The 20,165-nt window shown below is 38.5% G+C and overlaps 2 protein-coding genes across 2 annotated transcripts in view; both read right to left on the minus strand.

Annotated features, from left to right (window-relative positions):
* LOC306911408 (uncharacterized protein) overlaps positions 1-15,483 on the minus strand; it is a 53,899-nt gene extending 38,416 nt beyond the window's left edge. Inside the window, exon 1 of the mRNA XM_079486731.1 lies at positions 15,155-15,483. Within this exon, the coding sequence (XP_079342857.1) occupies positions 15,155-15,275 (121 nt within the window). The 5' untranslated portion in view covers positions 15,276-15,483. The remainder of the gene's footprint in view (positions 1-15,154) is intronic.
* A 520-nt stretch (positions 15,484-16,003) lies between these two features.
* cacna1bb (calcium channel, voltage-dependent, N type, alpha 1B subunit, b) overlaps positions 16,004-20,165 on the minus strand; it is a 102,473-nt gene continuing 98,311 nt past the window's right edge. The window contains exons 48-49 of the mRNA XM_079486355.1: positions 18,944-19,155; positions 16,004-18,861 (exon numbers count right to left, since the gene is read on the minus strand). Coding sequence (XP_079342481.1) covers positions 18,340-18,861; positions 18,944-19,155 — 734 coding nt within the window. The 3' untranslated portion in view covers positions 16,004-18,339. The remainder of the gene's footprint in view (positions 18,862-18,943; positions 19,156-20,165) is intronic.

Consider the following 20,165-nt stretch of genomic DNA (forward strand, 5'->3'; position numbering starts at 1 on the left):
TCTAGTCAAAAGAAGTCAATACATTCCCATTCGACCAATAGAAAAACCACTAATAAATAAATTAACAATGTTGAATATTACATTTTAAAACATGCAATGAATTATTCGGTCTTATTATCAAAAATAAAAACCCGGAGCATGACATCATATTCTGTAGCCGAGCTTGGTTTAGTGGTGCGAAATACCTCAGCATGCTTAAGTCTAGTGTGACCCCAATTTCAGCCTAACCATCATTGCATAATGTAACCCAGAAACATCTGTTATGAATAAAGCGTCAGGTAGATGAAAGTCGAGCCGGTAAACCGTGTTGTCAAGGTGTTCCTTTATGTTCAGCATTTTTTCCAGTTCTAATCATTAGTTCTGAGGTAAGCCTGAGTGAAAGCAGTCACTCAGGACATAAGTTCCCATACGGAGAAACATACCTGTTCAGTTCTTTCATTCAATGTTTGAGGGTCATAACTTGTCAGCTGGTCCTAAATAGGGCACTTATTCCCCATAGTGCCCACCATTGTGCTCCCTCTCAAACATGCTCATTTCCTGTGTGCGCTAAGGGTCTTATTTTACAGAGGACAAAGATATGCTGTGTGTTACCACGTGTTTATGTGTATGTAATGTTTATTAAATGTCTCCAGGTTGCTTGTGTTTAATGCAGAGTATTGTGCAATTTGAGACGAATAAATCACTCTGAATACTGCATTATGAAGGTCTGAAACACAGCTGGTCTGACTAATGGATTGGGAGGTTCACCTCTCACCGCTGAAGGCAAGAACATCACTGCACCATGTTGTGGAGTCATGTGTGTTTGGCACGGTTAATGGTTTACTCCATCACAACAGACTTAAAGCCTGAGAAACATTTGGCAGAGACCTCAGGATTCACCCAGCAGGTCAGGAATCCAAAACACATGACCAGTTTATACTATGGAAAAATTGGACTTTGGAATCACCATATGTATCGATTTTTTGCATAATAATATGGATCGAAACTCTAACTGACGAAATAAACAATACCGATCTAACAAATGCACGAATCAGTTTAAGCTTCTGTTGTACATGTGGTCATTTTGAAGCCATCAGGCAAATGTATTAAGGGTTGTGCATGCTGAGGAGTGTGATGATGGAGCTCAGCTGATTTACACACTGTGTAATGAGCACGCACCAGGACTGCAGGCATTTTTCCAGCAACATGTAATCGCTCCAACAGGATCACACATCTCTTCTCTGTGCTTACTCTCCTTCCGTCTTATGGTAAACACATTTTGTTTCTGTTTCATCTTAAATGGTAGGGCATAGCGTTCACAGCTTCAAGGTCATGGGTTTGAAAACCAGGAAACACATACACTGCTAAAATACATACCAAGATTGACATGATATGCTTAATGTTAAAACGAATACGCAATTTTACATTTTAGTGCTTTAGAACACTTGAATGACATGTTTCTTATTCTCTTAAAACAAACTTGTGATCAAAAAGTGTATGCTTAAATGTCTGAAAATAGTTTTGTGAACAAAAACATAACTGTGCAAACATAAATGTTTCTTATATTACAAAGCAAATATTTGAATGAATTCAGGCTTATGAAGAAAGAACAGTCAATGTGATCACAGAAAAGATGGAACTTCCTCCAAAAAAATCGATCTTGGGGTGAGAAAAGCTGAGAAAGAAACTTTTGTAGAGTATATGAATAATATATTACATAATATATCATTATATAAAATAACATTTAAAATATCTATAAATATTTATATAAATATTTTAATAATTATAGCAAAAATAAATTACTAGCAACGATACAAATGCAAAAGAACTAAGAGGTAAACAATGGTTCTTTGAAGTATCTACAGTACCACAGCATCAAGTATTAAGTACCTAGTTCAGAACCAACATCCTTAATCTGAACCATCACCCAACAATACGAGCTATTTGAACATTTTGCCTTCTGTGTATATTCACAAGCATTTGGCTTTCCTCCTATCCTTCAACATACATCAACAAACATAATCTACTGATTGAAAGTCTAAAAGAAAATTTAGATTTTCAGGGTATGTCCTGCTTTAGACTAGCTAAAGAATCCATAAATACTAAGGATATGACATCACATTCACATCAAAGCTTAGATAAGTTCAGTGCAGATGGGGTTGATGCTTTCATATTAAATTACCAGTAAAACCCATAACAGTCCTTTCCATTACAATCTAAAGTTACGGAAAAACGAAAATAGAGCGTTATGGCAACATGCTAAAAAATAAACACAAAAAGAAAGTTCAAGAACAAAGGCAACTGAATGAATGAAAAGCTGAAGAAAAAAAAAGCCTTTCGCCTTCAGGAAAGGTTCGGGTCAAACGACTGCTAACCACATTCACTCAAACAACCTGACTGATGGGTTTTCCCTTTATTTCAGATGACGCAAAAATGACAAAAAACATAAACCAGACTCCTGAAAAAACTCGCACTTAAAACGCGTGTGCTTGTAAACTACCGCCATCCCTTGAGGGTAGCACGGTGTCCACGTTTCAAAACATAGCTCATGTTTAAAGCTGCGTGTTTATGACACCAGTTCGAGTTCGGGGTCAACACAAATCCCTCTACACACCCTGCAGGGGCTGATGCGTCTATGCTTCGGAGAGCACGGGCTAAGCCAAGGAGAACATTCTTGTAGGACACATCACGTCTGATAATGGAGACTGCGTGACAGCTACATAGAAGAGGCTTGATAAACAAACACATTAAATCGGTGCATATACATTTACTGGGATTTAAACCAGTGAACGTGGCGTCATCCAGTTACCTATACCAGTTGAAATAAAAAAAATCAAACGTAACGAATGCAAACCTGTGACAACCAATTGCCGTTAAACAAGACCATAAATTATCAAACGAAATGTATGAAAAATACTGTTTGTCCATTCTGTTAGCAATTATGCATCTGAAGATAACTTCTCCATGGAAGCCATAACACAGACCAGTATTGTTTTCCCAGACATGCATCAAAAGCCACAATTGCATCCCAAGCGAATCCCCAATCATCCATGCCCACACCCTGCAGCAAAGACCCTCATGATGACTAACACGTGCTTTCCCATCTCAATGCTTCTCAGGATACAAACAACATTTCTGGCCAAACGTGCAAGCTCTTTTCTACAATAAAGAGGGGAATGGACCACTTGGAGAGAATGGAAGAGAATCTGATTTAAAGGCAAAGGAACAGATTTGGTAGTAAAGTTTGTCCTTCTTTGTGGTCTGGTGTGGAGACTCTCTCCCTCGATTCATTTAGAATTGGAGGCTCCTAAAAAGGAAAGCATAGCAGCCCAATGCATTAAAGCAAGGGCCTTACGGGCAATATATGAGCCACTGAAAGCTCCAGTCAAAGTTTAAATGTGGGAGGAATGACAATCCTGATGCTAAACAGTAACTTTTACACAAGTTGAAATGAAAAATATCACCGTGCAACCATATTATTACGTAAGTGAAATGAACAAAAAGACAAACCCAAGTAATTTATTTTACGTATTGAATTCACGATGATGTACCACAACCATAACAAAACCTTTAGAATGTTCTTTACTAACCCTAATGTCATTCCAAACCCACATAAGTTCCTTTCTTCAGTGAAGCACAAAAGGAGACGTTTTGCAAAAAATTCAGTTTCTTTTAAAAAAGTAATTTTCTCATAATTTCTATTGTATTATTGCTCTATGACATATCGCTTATTGCTCCCTGAATTCTTTGTAGGTCGCTTCGGATAAAAGCGTCTGCTATATGACTAAATGTAAAATGTATAATGAAAATGAAAGATGTAGAGCTTGAATAATACAAAAACACAATGTCCATAATAAAGTATTACAGTACATATGACTCATGTTTTATAGGACATGACTTCTTAAGTCATATGATTTATGAAAGGAATAGACACACAAACACCAAAAATACACAAAATATTCATAAAATATTCCAAAACTTGCTTTGGAACATTCTTCCAAATATCTTCTTTTGTGTTCAGTAGAACAATACAATGTATACAGGTTTGAAACAGCTTAAGGCTGAGTAAATGATGACAACATTTTCATTTTTGGGCGAACTATCCATTTAAGATTTGAAATATAGGGCATGGGAATTTTTGTGGCCATTTTACCAGCACAGATTTTTCACGTTTGGGTCAACTTTTCAAATAAGAGATACCAAAACACTGCTGAAAATACATTTTGAGCAGTCTCCAGCATACGGAGAGTTTGTTCAGACCGAGTTCTGCTCCAACAAGCCCACAACACAGTGCCAGATGTGGACGTCTCCATCGCGTGGAAGGTGCGTTGCGACATCACATAACACTGACGCTTTGAGACTGGCTTTATGGACTGCATGTGCAGACTCTAAAAATCAAAAATCAGTTACATCATGCCCCATGATGATGCATGCATGTTGCACAACATAATGTCACACAAACTTCCTCTGAAAACCTAATAAAAGACCCATTTTATTCATTCATCGCAATCTCAGCAGAAGTAAAAAGAGGTTTCATTTGCACCACCCAGAAGGCTGAGAGCGGGTTAAAATTGCAAAACTGGATTGATGGGCTGCGATACAGACTCTCTGAAAGCTCTCAGAGGAGATATGGAGATGAGAAACCAGACATCCAGCTCATGTTCGGAGCGGCAGGTGAGAGGTCAGGGGTCACATTGTTCCCATGTGATTGAAGCTCCGCAGTGATGACTTATAAGAGCCAGTTGAAAATTCCCGAAATGTTCTCTTATGAGACAGGGTTCACACATTTCATCAAATGGAAATACCATCTGCCTCGAAGGACATTACAGCCCTTTTTACTTAAATGCAAATCCTTCACCTGGTGCATTTCACTGGAGCAGACCATCACACTCTTGATCATGGTGAAAGCTGACCATATGACACGCCTATGAAAACCTCATGTCAGTCAAATCATTTTACAGGACTTGAAAGGATCTGCATGTTTTGGATTATGTCACTGCCATAGACTAAATTAACCGATCCACCAGTCTACGGATGATGTGTTTGATTCCCTTCAATTATTACAGTTGTTATATAAAAGCTTTTTGGCTTATACAAGAAGATAAAACCTCATTCAAAACAGATTTTTTCTATAGCATGTGTAGACGGCTTATGGACCTTGGCCTTGTGTCTATATAGCGAAAGATGATATGTTGCTGCTACACATGCCACTAAGTGCTTTACTTAAGGGTACAGTTCACCCCCAAAAAAGTAAATGATTTCATTATTCATTCACCTTTAGTTAAGAATATTGTTAACCAAACACCCCCCCATTGACTTCCCATCATTGACATTTCTCAAAATATTTCTCAATTGTGACCTATCCCTTTCACAACACTAGAATTTGGCTTCAAAGGACACAAAATCCACCTCAAGACAAAAGCTTAACATCTACATAACCCCTGAAAAACACTCCCAGATGAAAGGTTACGCCACCCTGTACTCCAGGCTAATGGATTATCTGGTCTTATAACTTAACTATGCAGTATGAGGTCACATCAGACCCCATCATTGGAAAAAAAGCCTTCGCTATTTAAGTCCAAGTCACTTCCTAATGCATGGCTATCAGCTGATATCCGTCCTAGGCCCCTTTGTCTGGTCCCTGTGAAGCTCCGTAATTGGGGGAAGTAGAGTCGCCTGCCACAGCGTCTTCCCTCCGGGATAACATTACACTAATGGCACGGAAAGGGCCAGTGGACAGCTCAATTACTGTACCCCACTTACGGGGGGCAGCCTAAATAGATTGAGGTTGGATGGCACTAATCATCAAATGATTAAAGACTTCCAGGACATATTGTAAACTTATACAAGGAAAAAACACTGCTGGCAGACAGCCGAAAATGAGTTCACTGGATGAAATCACAGCGTCAAAGACAATCCCACAGCACAGTCTTTACAGTTTTTAATGTACTGTAGGGTCCACTCACTCATGCTTGTTCTCAAAGCCATCAGAAAAATCATTAAAGTGAAGAAGATGTTTTCTATATATGGCAAATGAAGAACACGCTCTGACAGACGTTTTTTGTATGCTTTGCCGCTCATCTGGAAACTGAATGAAAGATGCAGCTGCGAGTAACTGTCCGGATACGTGAGGCAAAAACTCCACTGGGTGCCAGTGGGGACGAAGGGAGCGGAAACAGAGCCAGTTAAAAACAATAATCTTCCACTTTATTTCCTTGCTGCACTTCTGAAGGATCTGGAATAGCAATTAGATGTGGACGATCTGGAAGACCGTACTTTTTCAATTATGTGTTATTTGGTCAATATGGATAGCAGCTCTGGGCTAAGATTATTTCACCTTGCTTCTCTTTAGTAAGCAAAACAAGTTGAAGTAAGTTTAAGAAGTCAATTTGTAAATCAATGGATGTGCTGAGTCCTTTATACAGCATAAACAAAGCCACTGCTTTAAGATTTATTACAAAATGTTTCTGTTCAGCTCAAGAAAGAAAAGAAATCCCTGGAATGGGATAAGTAGATTGAGTGAATTTTAATTTAAAGGCAAACTTTTTCTTTTAAAGAATAATTTTGTCATTTATTCACCCTTATGTTATTCCAAACCTTTTTGACTGTCTTTCAGACAGCAGAACACAAAAGAAGATATTTTGAAGAAAGATGGTAACTAAACAACAATGGCCCCCATTGACTTCCATCGTATGGACATTTCTCAAAACATCATCTCTTGTGTTCCACAGTTACTGTATATACATGTTTTGAACAACATGAGGATGAATAAATGAACACAGAATTTGTATTATTGGGTGAACTATCCCAATAATCTTATCTAAAGGTGCAGTGCAACATTTGGTGGCAAATAAGCTGCCAAACAGAATAATCGTATTTCATACTGAAATCCCATTAACTATGTTTATATTAAGGACGTGAGTATGATACTGGTTTAGTGGATACTCAACTTTACTGCTTTCCTGTTATAAATTCAAGAATTGCAGGACTGTGCGCTCACTGGCCGTGGCATTGCTTTGTGGCAAGACTTTCAAAACAAAGAGACTTGTTAAATCTCAGGAGTTAAGTCAGGCATGTCTACAGTTCTGCTTAACCTTCTCGGATTCGTTTGAATTGACGGAGCTTGGCAGCTTTCGACTACAGAGAAAAAGGAACGGTCCTCGGGGAATACTCTAAAGCAAAATATCAAAAGCAAAACATCAAAAGACCCACCGGAGGAAATACGACTTGTAATAGCTGTTTGGTGTTTCATCAGAAAAGATCTTAAAGTATCATTAAGCTTTCTTGTCCTGAAATGTAACAAATACTAGTCAGCAGTTTTAGCATTTGGGAGAAATGATCCGACGTGACGAACAATTACATCATTTCTGAAATGTAATGCTCGAAACCACAAAAAGCGCAACAAGGGCTACTGGAGTGCCGGTCAATACTTGCTGTATCTCAAAAAAGACTCATGTGAATTCTTATCTCCAGACACTAACAGAAGACTGAGAATGCTCCTGGGTAAAAATGTTCATGGTTTATTGTAAACCTGATGGGAAATCACATAAAAGGTTCAAACTACATGCAAAAACTCCTCAGAGCAGTTAAGTCATTTCTGAGAAAATATTTGTATACACAATTTATATACCCCAGTGTTTGTATCCTGTATGTTGTGTGCAAGTGCAAATTATTCACAAATATTGTTGGTTAAATGATCAAAAACTAAAGTGAAGGTTACAGGACAGCGTGAAAATGGATGTCATCCTGCGTGTATGTACAATACATGTGAGAGAGCACATGCTGAGGAGTCTTGTTCTACAGCAGGTCAGGGGGCGCCCGCTTGTAACCGTGTTTCGCACCAGATGAGAAAAACAGAGAACACAAGCTCGCAGCAGACCCCTGATGCTCGAGACGCCTGTAACAAGCTGAGCAGAAACATTTCTGAATGTTCATTGTGAATGAACAATGCCAGCACAAACACAGCACAAAAAATATTCAAGAACTGCTTTCGTGTCAAGAAAACATCACATTCAAAAGATCAGTCGGGGTTTTAGCCCTGTGCTTTACAATCTAACACGAAAGGAATGTTTCTAACTGAATCTAAATTAATAAATGGTCAAATTTGTTCAGCAACATTTCTGTCATCATTTACTCACCCTCTTGTTATTCTAAACCTTTTTTTTCATCTGCAAAATACAAAATATATTTTGAAGAAAGTCCCCACTGAGTTCTATTGTATGGACACAAAACCAATGCAAGTCAATGGGGACCCGCAGTTTTCGTTTGCCAACACGCTTCAAAATATCTTGTTTTGGGTTCCAGAAGAAAGTCAAACAGATATGAAATGACAAGAAGGTGAATAAATGATGCCAAAATGTTCACTTTTGGGTGGAGTATCCCATTAAACAGAAAGGCTAGCAGTCCCATTATGGACAAGCGCATGCTTCTATTTTGGACATGAGCCAGTAAATCCTTCTTGCCCTATACGTTATTTGGGGAATATTTGTGTACCTTAACATGCACAGCTATACAAAGCTTCAGAAAATCATACAGATCCTGACATGAACCAAGTTGCATAAGTCAGCATTAACATAAAGTGGTTTTCGTGATCTACTCAACAAAGACCTTTGTTGAGGTTTGGCATGCAGACATGGAAAATAGTTTGAGATGTAAATCTATATAAAAAAAAACACTGCAGACATAGTTATTAACATTGTAAAGCAAAGATGGGAGAATTAGTTGAAAAACAGAACAATTACGTGATGTCCGTCATATCGGGCGATGGGGTATTTGTGTGAACATGCAGAAGATATGACACACATGGCACTGAAGGAAAAGACAGAAATATAATATTACAGTTTCAAAAAGTTGAAAAGCCAGTAAGTATCCCTTTGGGGTAAGACTTATTAAAATGTTCAGTTTCACCTATAGGCCTTCTAAGCCAAGGATATATAGGGAGATATATTCTATACAGTAACTTCATTATGTTATTCCAATACATCACTCATTTTGTTATTTTTACATCACATGTGACTACGTATAAAGGAAATTTCCCTGAGGCTTCATTCACCTCAACACTGGTGGATGTCTGAATCTTAACGTCATTATTAAAGTTAACGCTGAAAACATCCACAAAAGCCCTTTGTTCTTAACAAACATTGCGTTTGTGTAATATTAGGGTCAACTTTATCATGGAAACGACCACAAAAAGGGCAAGACAACCCCAGAAATGACTCCAACGTGGTCGTTTACTGGCTTGTAAAATGTTCTTGTAAAATTGTACAGGGTTTTTACCATACACCCTACAAGCTGGACTGAGACAAACCCCCACCCACCCTACACAGTCAGCCTCAAACATAGACCTTCAGGGACCAAACGCAAGCAGGAACACAGACGTTACAAGCTAAGAGGCAAGAGTCGCCGTCAGCCAGGGCATCTGTGCATTAAACCAGAGGAAATCCTGCATAAAACAACAAAACACAGTCTGAAGACAATGACGTCATGGCTGCACATGAACAACTTGAATATGTAAAATATGATTATATCTGACATATATGATATGGGCACACACACAATGTAAGCTAATCGTTTATATTTTATCTGATTCATTCTTACGGTAGAATACTTACCTGCCACCCGTACAAAGCATGGTTAAAGGGATGTTATACCCATACTATTGGAGTCAATGGGGGGCAAGATCTGTCTGGTTATAAGCATTCTTCCAAATATCTTTCTCTGTGTTCATCAGAACAAAGACATTTATACAGATCGGGAACAACTCGAAGGTGAGTAAATGATGACAGAATTTTCATTTTTGGGTGAAGTATCCCTTTAAGACAAAGTTTAAAAGGCCAACCCCTTGGCAGGATCTGTCTCTTGGCAGACCTTCAATATACTCACTAAGCTTAAAATGTCCGGTAAACTCAGTTTACACTGACATAAAAAGAAAATCAACACCGCCACTAAAGTGTGACACAACGAATGTGTTTAAAGCAAATAAGTCCCATAAACAATTTTTATTTAAACAAATAGTAGTGTACAACCCAACATAATTATTACAATGTCCACCAGATCTCAATCATTTGTTTCTCTGGATGCCAAACATAGATATTCGACACAGGGATTTATTGCACAGTAATAAAAAAAGGCTGAAGGGAAAACCTCCGATACAGAGTCAGATAGGGGCAAAATGCATCCCTGATGAACAATGATGATAACCAAGCACCCGGACAACTCACAGGGGTAACAAACCAAAGCTTGAGTGCATGATGTCAAGAACTTATTTTGAGGTACAGGGAGATACAAGAACAAACAGACTGTGACAAATGTCCCAATTTTCAGAACAATGCTTTAAAGGCGGCTTGGGCCTTGATGATGTCCGACCTGATACTGCCCGCCATTTATCATTAGTCCAGTCAAGCAGACAGATCAGACAGATTTGGCAAAGGTCACAAACAAATGGACAAAAAAACAAAAACGTACATTTAAGAAAGAAAAAAGACAAGTCATGACTCATGACTAAATGGCATGATGCACATTGATATGACAAACCAGCATTTTTTATTAGAAGTAACTAACTTTGTTGATTTTAACATAGCTGAACAATGAGCATCCTGAACTAGAATGATATTTTACAACACCACTTTAAAAATATCTTTAAATATTATGCCCTGTGCCACACAAAACCACTATTGGCTACATGCACAGCAAAATCACAACTTTCAAACCGTGTGTGCCACATTTGGGCACACTAAAGGAATAAAATGTTTATTTTCCCAAATTGGCTTGTGGTGATGTCAATCATGAATAACCCAAGTGGAGCTCACATGGTGCCAGCAGAAACAGGTCGCATTGTCAGCTAAATAGTCCGATACATGAGTGCGTGCCTGAGCACCCATGAATAACATGACATCATCTGGCACACATTTAATGCGGAAAACAAGCAGCAATGCCACTCGGCTTAAAATGGGTCCACCTTTACCAATTTTGTATGATAAATTACAATATTTATATATATATATGTCATAGTTTTAGGGTTTCCCTTAAGGCAAAGCAGCGCCAAAAGATCCATTAGGTCTAAATGCACAGCAGTCCTGCTCCTGTCAGCCAGCCAGCAGACAAGCACTGCTTCTAAACTCCCTCCCGTCTGAGCTTTTTTCCCCTCCTGGATACTGAAAGCCATTGAAGCTTTTAGTTCGATTTTACAGCTCGGAACGATACTTAGAAGACACATTTGTGGGGAATCAAAGCGAACGACCAAATCACAAACTTATGATGTAATGACGGAAAGAGCAGACGTAAGCTTTCAAATCTACTTTCATTATACAATGATTAGTTATGAATCATATTTACACCAGGTATTTCTTCTGTACATTTTATTGAACATGGTGGTCAAATCATTCCACGCGTGCCATGTAGTGTTTATATCTAGAAGTCTGAATCAAAATTGTATGACACTTACAAAGACCGAAACAACTTTTTTCATTATAAATATTATGTTATGATTTAAGCCCATTGCACATTGAAATTTCCGCACCTCACGTTGTATCAATCACACTTACACACTGCCTCCGATATTTTCGGCATTTTTCGCATCCATCAAGCATTTTGAGAGGCGTTTTTTAACAATTCAGAGACACCGTACAAACGAGAGCCAAATTCGATAATGCGGAAAAACGCATACGAAAATCTAAGAATGTATGCGCAAAACATTTAAAATATTTCCTCCTTACATGGCAGAAATGAGTGTGAAGTGCAAATAAATGAAAAATAATGGGGTCTGAAGAGTAAATAAATGATGCCAACACTTCAATCAACTGTCATTTGGATGACAAGGACAACACACAACAGGTTCTTTTTCATCTTAATGAAAACATACCAATGAAGTCACTGGAATTGTTCAAACAAACAACAGTCATCCGTGAAAGCTTACGTACTGTGGTTTTCTGAGAAACCGTGTAATCCAGAGGTTGTAGCGGGGCAGCGAGATAAAACGTTGCCTTTAACAAGTAAGATGGTAATAATTTCAAATCCAGGTGTGATGTTAAAACAGGCTTACATGTGTATCTGCATTCAATTAACCTATGTGTTATGCTATACCATGCGGCGAAACATTTCCCGTAGGGGAAAAAAGTCAGATTATGTGTAACACTGATACAGTAAAACAGCTAGAATGTCTTTCATGGGACATGCCGAATGAGTTAAAAGTTATTAATGTGCGGCTGAATAAGCACTATTCTTCATCCCACATGTTAATACACATATGGTCCTGCTTTGCTTTATTCCGAAAAAGCATTATCCTGAATGCAAAGCTATTTATTAAACAATACAAAAAGTTGTTTTTATAGTTTTCTATTATCCGGCATGTGATAATCTTGTTTTATCGAAAGCAAGAGCTTTAGCCAACAATGATCTTCTACATAGTAACGTTATTGAAAATAAAAAAAGTAAAAAAATCTATTAAAAATGTATAATGTTTTTGCATTGTCTGTATACGGTCTGAAGGTCAAATAAACGTGTAGGCTGAACATAAGAGAACCTATCACTGACCTATTTATAAAGGCCAGTGTGATCACGTAACGACGCTGTTGTTTAAGCAGTTGGTTTTGAAGACTTTATGAGGACCTTCAAAGAGGTCCAAAGAAAGCTGAACCTGTGTCCAACTAAAACAAATGAATCTGCTAAAAAGAAAAACACGAAGAAAAGAAAGCGAATCACTGCGATCAAATGCGAAGCGAACATTTTACTTAAAAGGTCAGTTCACCCAAAAATACAAATTCTGTCATTGTTCCAATTCTGTATACGGCTCTGATGAACTCAGAGAAAGATATTGGGAAGAATGCTTGTAACCAAACAGTTCTTGACCACCACTGACTACCATGGTAGGAAAAATGACAATGGTAGTCAAAAGTGCCCCAGAACTCTTTCCTTTCCTACATTCTTCAAAATATCTTATTTTGTGTTCAACGGAACAAAGACATTTACAAACACAATTCTATATAATGTTGGCGAAGAATTGTTTGGTTACAAGCATTCTTCCCAATGTCTTTCTCTGTGTCCATCAGAGCAGACATTTATACAGATTTGGAACAATTTACGGGTGAGTAAATGATGAAGGAATTTACATTTGTGGGTGAACTGTTCCTTTAAGGACAGTATTTAAAACCCACATATAAACACAATAAAACACATTTGAAACCCACCGTGAGTGAACACAGACCTTCTTTAAAATCCACCATAATCGCCCCTTTTAAAACCATGATATCACAGCGCAGAATCACAAACCAGAGCTGAGAAAACACATTTGTCATGTAAATGGTATGTGCTTTGTGACAAGCTGTTAAAAGAATGGTTTAAACCCAGCGGTGGGCAGCGATCACGTCTGTCAGTATCACTGGTGATTCCTCTAATATTTTTATAACTGGTTTATTTTGATTTAGCAAAAACAGCAGAGCCCTTGCGAGCACGCCAGATCTACAACATGGGCATTGCAGCTGTAAAATGTTAAATAACTTGGCACCCATATTGCAGTCAAAGACAGGTGATGGTTATAAAGCTACCTGGAGGAGAACGGTTGCGTGTGCATTACATAAAAATAGCATTTTCAGGCTTTTCGTAACATGCTCACTAACAAGTTTTCTCAGTAAATGCATGCAATGTATTCTTCATCTGACGTCTGGATTGAATGAACTAGTTTTAGGATTCATCTGTCTGCCTGACTATAAAATGAGCTCATAAACCCTGGTGTCATGTTGGTTGTTTGCCGTGTTCACACAAGAATGATTAAAACAACTAAAAAGAAAAAAAAACTAAAAGTAATAGTCTATTAATGAGCCCAATGAAAGAGAATTTATACAAGATGGAGAAAGTGAGCAAACAAATGTTTATACCAAAGCCGGTCGCTGCGGTTTTTGTTTAGGGCAGCGTTCTTACCAGATTCTCTTATGAGGTTTGTTCGCATTTCTGGAGACTTCTGCACTCACACTATGCACGTAAAATGTGGCAAAAGGAACAAATCCTTCAAGCTGCTGGAAACCGTGCTGGAGGGAACAAAAAGCTGATTATTTTGTCATGTTTGTTGACAAAGCCCTGGGCAATACAGCGAGGCCTGGAACATATCCAAGGGAATTACTACCCTGTCTGCACGCCAACCTGTGCCCGCATTACAAACCAAGAGCAAACATCATTTCAGAGCAAAATCCCTTCGAGTCAAACCGCGGGAGTCAAATGTAAGCATCATTTGTCAAACTCATCTGTTTGGGCTCAATCACATGCATGTACGGTTTACAGTATCAAAGAATGGCAGCTGATGATGGTTCATAAAGAAACCTGTGATCACACCCCGCCATTAAAATACTAGTCAGAACAAGGATGAGAAGCGGTTAACACACTATTTCTCTCCATCCTTTACGGAAAACCCTTAATGCAACTTAATGGATTCGAAAACCCAGACTTAAGTCTTTCTTTCAGATAAGGGTACTCTAAAATCCTACTGCACATTTAATGTGGATCTTATCTGAAGCCTTTCGTTGTGTTTTTGTGCAAGTGAAAGCCTCAGAATAAACCTTCAGATTGAATGCGTTCAATAATAGAGTGATGTTATTCGTTTTCCAAGAACGCTGGAACTAATTTCTCCCTTGCCATAAATCTGTAAAACGTGTGCTCGGTCGAAACCAGAAAAAAACTGGTAAGGGGCTTATGATCGTTCTTAAATGTTTGTCAGATCTCATAATGTAATTATGTCATCTTTAGAAACACGTGAAGGTTACATGGTGTTATTTACATAAACAGTGACGATAAATATTGAATCTCTGAAGTGCATGCACCTGCTGTTGGACCCTATATTAAAATATTGGCTACACAGCTCCAAGAGCAAATACTCGTTTAGATGGCAAATAACATCATGCATATTTTGTTCCCCTGAAGCCTGTGGGATAGAAATAAGATATCTAAGTTTATACCATAGATAGTTAGCTGGTCAACAGTTTTAAGTGCCATAGTTTGAACCAATTTACATCTCTGAATGAGTGACGTTTAAACAGCCTTTCATATAGTATTAACACTAGATTGTAAAAGCTAAAAATATTCAATATGTATCGAGAAGAAGGCGATGCTGTTGAAAGACAATTGTATAATATAACTGCGATATATATTTGAAGATGAAATCTCATTAAATGTAAATAAAACCTTTTACCTGTCGGAATCATCCCAGAACCGCTTTCCATGTCTGGTGTTTCAGTGGGAACAAGTTCAGGGATGCTGGCTTTCAAAAAAGTAAATAAAAAAGTTGTCCACACAACAGACTCGAGCAACATTTTTGACTAACTTATAAAGACGCTTTACGCGCTCTGTGATCGTGCAGGCAGTGACCTGCGTTCATAGCATTAAATTCACGAATGTAATGAATGAAGTCCGGAAGAGGACGAGATTAGTCTGAGGACATTGAAATAAAAGTTTGTCCGCTCTTTTCTCTGTTTTGTTTGGGGATGCTTGCTCCGTCCCTGCACGCACCTTTCCAACAGCGCGCTCTCGCCTCAGGACACCTTCATCTGTAGAGAGTATGCGTCGGGGGAAACGCCTACACCCGTGCCACTGACCAATGAGAAGTAGCATCCTAGAGCTCATTAACATACTGCTATAAAAATTGAATTGTAAAATACCAAATTTTGACAATTTTTTTCGTATATTTCACGGAAATTTGTAAATATAATTGATGTTATTGATATTATAACTCCATAAATATGCTTGTAGTATAATCAAAATTCGAAATCGAAATAGGTAATGTCAAAATATACTTTTAAACTATTTAAGGCATTCCTATATTAAATAGCCTTGGAATATAAAATAATTGTTTAATATTGCATTGAACATAGAATATTGGTTCTTTACTGGTTCGATTGTTTCAAAGTGCAAATACAACTCTTATAGGCAGAAAATTCAAAATATTGAAACTCTTCACACTTGAGTGTAAAGTTGCAAGATTTCGTTCGTCATCTTTTCACAAAGTAGACTTACACAAAAAACAACAGCGTTGCTATTTTTCCAGTTTTATTTCCACACGTCCCTCAATTCAGTAATACCTTCTCATACAAAACGTAAATGATAAAAATAAGACTAAGTATGGCATCACAGATCAATAAACAGATCACAGGAGTGAGGCAGTCGGTTCCAGTGCATCGCTCCATAGTGTCCAACAATACTTTTACGACAAACTGTGGAGAGAAGGGCCTCACAGTTTTCTCCCAGAAATCCGGGGGAAAGTGTATCAAAAACTGTTTCTAAAAAATCAACAGCCAATTAACCCGTCATAGAAAAAAATGGACGAAGGTGTACAATTTTCTACATGCACATACTGTATGTCATCATTACATGCAAACATGACATCATCCAAGAAGATTACCCACAAATCAGTTAAAGTAGGCCAACGGCATGAGACAATGATAAATTTGGCACCTGGCATTATAAAATCAATTAAAGGAGAGTCAAAGATCTATTGGGTGCACCTCACTCATCTCCATCGCCAAACAAGAAAACGCTGGCCAAAAGGCTGTTCACTGTGACAACACATACTCTTAAAAAGAAAATACAGGCTGCATACAATTAGAATAACATTTACCTTCTAGTGCAACCGGTACAAATACTACTTATTTCATAAACTTTATAAGGGCAGATGAAGCACGATTAGGTGTTCCCATTTTTCATATTTGAGCTACACATCTGTAGATCTCTGTGAAGTGAAGAATTGGTCCCACTTAAGAAGTTGAAATCTGGAGTGCAGGTAAAGTACGGAATGAGGAGCAGTCTTAAAGTGTCATTTTGTTGCATAGCCCTACTGTATGTCAACAGTCAACATTTCCCTGCACTTAAAGATAACTGACACTTCATTAAATTGATAATAAATTAACGTAGATGTACGAATCTTAATCATCAGCAGCATAATCGTGATCAAGACTTATTTTAAGATTTGGAAAAGTGGGAAAATAACATTATTTTCCATATTTCCATATATAACCATATTTTGGGATCAATCCAATTTAAACAATATCAACACAAAGGGTTTTTATAGCCTCGCATCAAAAACAAGCAACAACTTTGAGAATATAATGGCAACAGTTATTAAGGTACCGTAGGATTGGGCAGTAACATTTTAAGGCGGGATTTGGCAAAGGGTCAATTAGAGACTGTGGGCATATATAATTCAACCTTGATTTTGATAACAACAAAAACATTAAAATAGTAGGAGAATGCAACATACTCTTTGTTAAAAAGGTCAACTTGAAATAATTATTTTGTGGGAAATAAAAGATTGTGCAGAGACCTTTATCAAATTCTCCTTGCAAGAGGGAGTCAAGGACTGCTATTCACTACCGCTCACCTTCTTAAATACTGGATTCTCTCAAATCTCACAACAAGCTCTCTGGAAAACAACACTGACATCAACAGCAAGCAAGAAGTTTTACCTTCTGACATCATTTACAGTACTTATTCAGACCTCTATGAATCTATTTCATGACTCAACTTCAATAAACTTTATATCATCTATCTTCTCCTGCATCATCATAATACTCTTAAAAGACCAACATCATCCACATCCATCGAAATTGGTATAACGCTACAGTCTCTGTTTTGTGCAAAGCCCAAAATCTCTTCCATCAAACACATGCTGAAATACAATAAGAAACAAATATAAGTGACGTTAACCTACAGCATTGGCAATAAATCTCTAAGTTTAGGCACTTGGTATCTTAACTCTCGAGAGTAAGATTAAGTTTAGACCTTACGTAATGTCTAGCTACACTCGGATCGTTTACATTTATAGGTAGAAAATGGAACACTGAGAAAAGATATTCATTCCGCTGCAGTCCGAGTCCGATCTGGCCCTTTTTCATTTTTTGTGTATTCCACTGACAATTAAGAACAGCGGCACACCCTTCAATTCCTAGAAATAGCTTTTCAGTCATTGTGTCGTGTGCAAAAATCTAAACAAGCTAAATTATCAAATGAATACATAGAGCGGATTTTCACTTTGGAGAGCCAGCGTAAGCAGGTTTTCTCCGCAGCTTGCATTTCTGGACGTCCTTCACTGAGGTCTAAGGTTTGATCACAGGCACAGCTGTGATGTGAACATCGCCATGCACTCGACCTTTGAAAAATCGAAATCAAAGAGGCGAGGAGTTTAACTTGACGCTAAACAAAAGATTTCTTTCAACAATGTTTAAAACGCATCAAGAATTTCAGAGAACACCTTTCCAAAACCATTTACATAAAATTTGATAGTAAACGGGTAAAAGTGTGTAAACCGTTGTCGGATTTTCTCCTCTCGCAGGCTTAACTGCTCACACCTCTTTATGGCCAAAGCTCATTCTAAATAAGATCATGCTAACACCAGTCATCCCTTTCTTTCTCCTGATAGCCTCCGGAAGCTCTTCCGCTGGATCCAGAGGCTGCGCTCATTCCAAGGGAGTAGTGATACCCGTTGGGCACTCCGCTTTGGCTGCGTGAGAGTAGCACAGAGCCTGATGCCGCATAGGTCCTAGGGGAACGGCCCGTGCCGTATGTGCTCAAGGCATCCTGGAAGTCTTCGGCATCAGACAAGTGCGAGTCTTGTTGAAGGGGGCCTAAACTGGGGTCGGAGCCGATACGAGTGACAGGCACGGGGGACTGGCGATAGGCGTTGCCGCTGAGTAGGGCGTCGTGTTCCGACAGGCCACGACTAAGGCGAGCAGGGCAGGGCGATGTAGACTGGGCAGTGTTGAGCTGAACCGGGGATGAGTTGGCAGTCTTGTAGGCAACGGCAGGCCGCGGAGTGAGGGGGGTCTGCGGGAGCTGTCTTCGCCCACGACTGGGTGTGCTGGTGCCTGAGGTATGAACGATTGAACTTCCTTTAGCTGTGCTACTTCCCTGAAACATAAAGGAGGAAGAGAATGCACAGACAGTAAGCAAAAGTAGAAATTAAATAAAAGAAAAGCGATACGAGACAGACCTGTTTGAGCCTGTCGTGTGGTTCTCCCGGTGATGTGGACCTGCTGGGTCCCGCTGACAGGCTGTGGCTGTGTTCATGGTTGCCGTAGCGATCGCACGAGTAGTATCGCTGATTCCTCTCCGCCGCTGAGGACGAATGATGCTTCCTCTCGTGCGAGCGCCCGCGGTCTCGCTCTCGTGCTCGTTCCCTAGGCAACGATTCGGAATTTGGATCTGCTGATGTACATACAATTATTATTATAATAAAACAATATAAAAAAGGAACATTTATATAATTAAAAAATATATTTAAAAAAATGTATTTTTGAAACAATAAATTGTTGTTTTCTTGTTTTTCAAGGCGGTTTGCTAAGGTTTAATTATTTTTAATAAATTAAATACATTTCTAAATTTTGCCCTTTGTACAACCAGAAAATGATGATTTATGACGTTATTCATAATAGGATAGATCACCCAAAACTATTTGAGCTAAGTAATTCTGAAACATTTCAATGCTTTCTCATGTGCACAGCCCACGACGACCCTAAAAAAGACAATGTGGCCAAGCCCAAAAGTTAACCCGCAGTTTGCTGCTGTTGTGATCTTTCTGAATGCAGAGGAAAAAAAACATGTAGAGGAAGACATATGTGGGTGTCTGTGTTTGAAACTCGAGTACAAACACGTTCCAGTAAAGGAGCCTTTAGTGGACTGATGTATTGCCCCATTTTAACTCTGACTGATCTGTGAACAACAGGCTCAGACTCCAGCTGTCTTCATCTGAAACGTGTTTACCTCCCAGCACTTTCAAAGAATAGAACGAGGAAGAAAATAAGAAGTCATCAGTCTATAACAGATAGATAAGCCCTGATGCTGGTATGGCCACCAAATACAAAACCACTGCTGACTTTTCCAGACATAATCTAGCAAAAAGAAGCCAAGAAACAAAGATCCCCAAAAAATTCCTTAAAAAAGCGCATTTTCTTGCGGTGGTATTTAAGTTGTGCTTTAATGTCAAAGAGAGAGGTTAACATGGTAAAACCAATAAGATTTGGAGGCTAATACCGAATTTTTACCCTTGATAACATGGTCACTCTAATCCTAATGAACTCATCTTCATTGTGTTCTGCCAAAAAGTTCATATCCCTTGGTGGGAAAAATAATAATTTCTAATGGTTTTCGTTAAAATGCCATTATGAAGCACTAACATTTCCCATTAAAACCATCAGAAAATTCATTTTTGAAGT

This window comes from Barbatula barbatula (genome assembly GCF_947034865.1).
Source record: "Barbatula barbatula genome assembly, chromosome: 22".
NCBI classification, from domain to species: domain Eukaryota; kingdom Metazoa; phylum Chordata; class Actinopteri; order Cypriniformes; family Nemacheilidae; genus Barbatula; species Barbatula barbatula.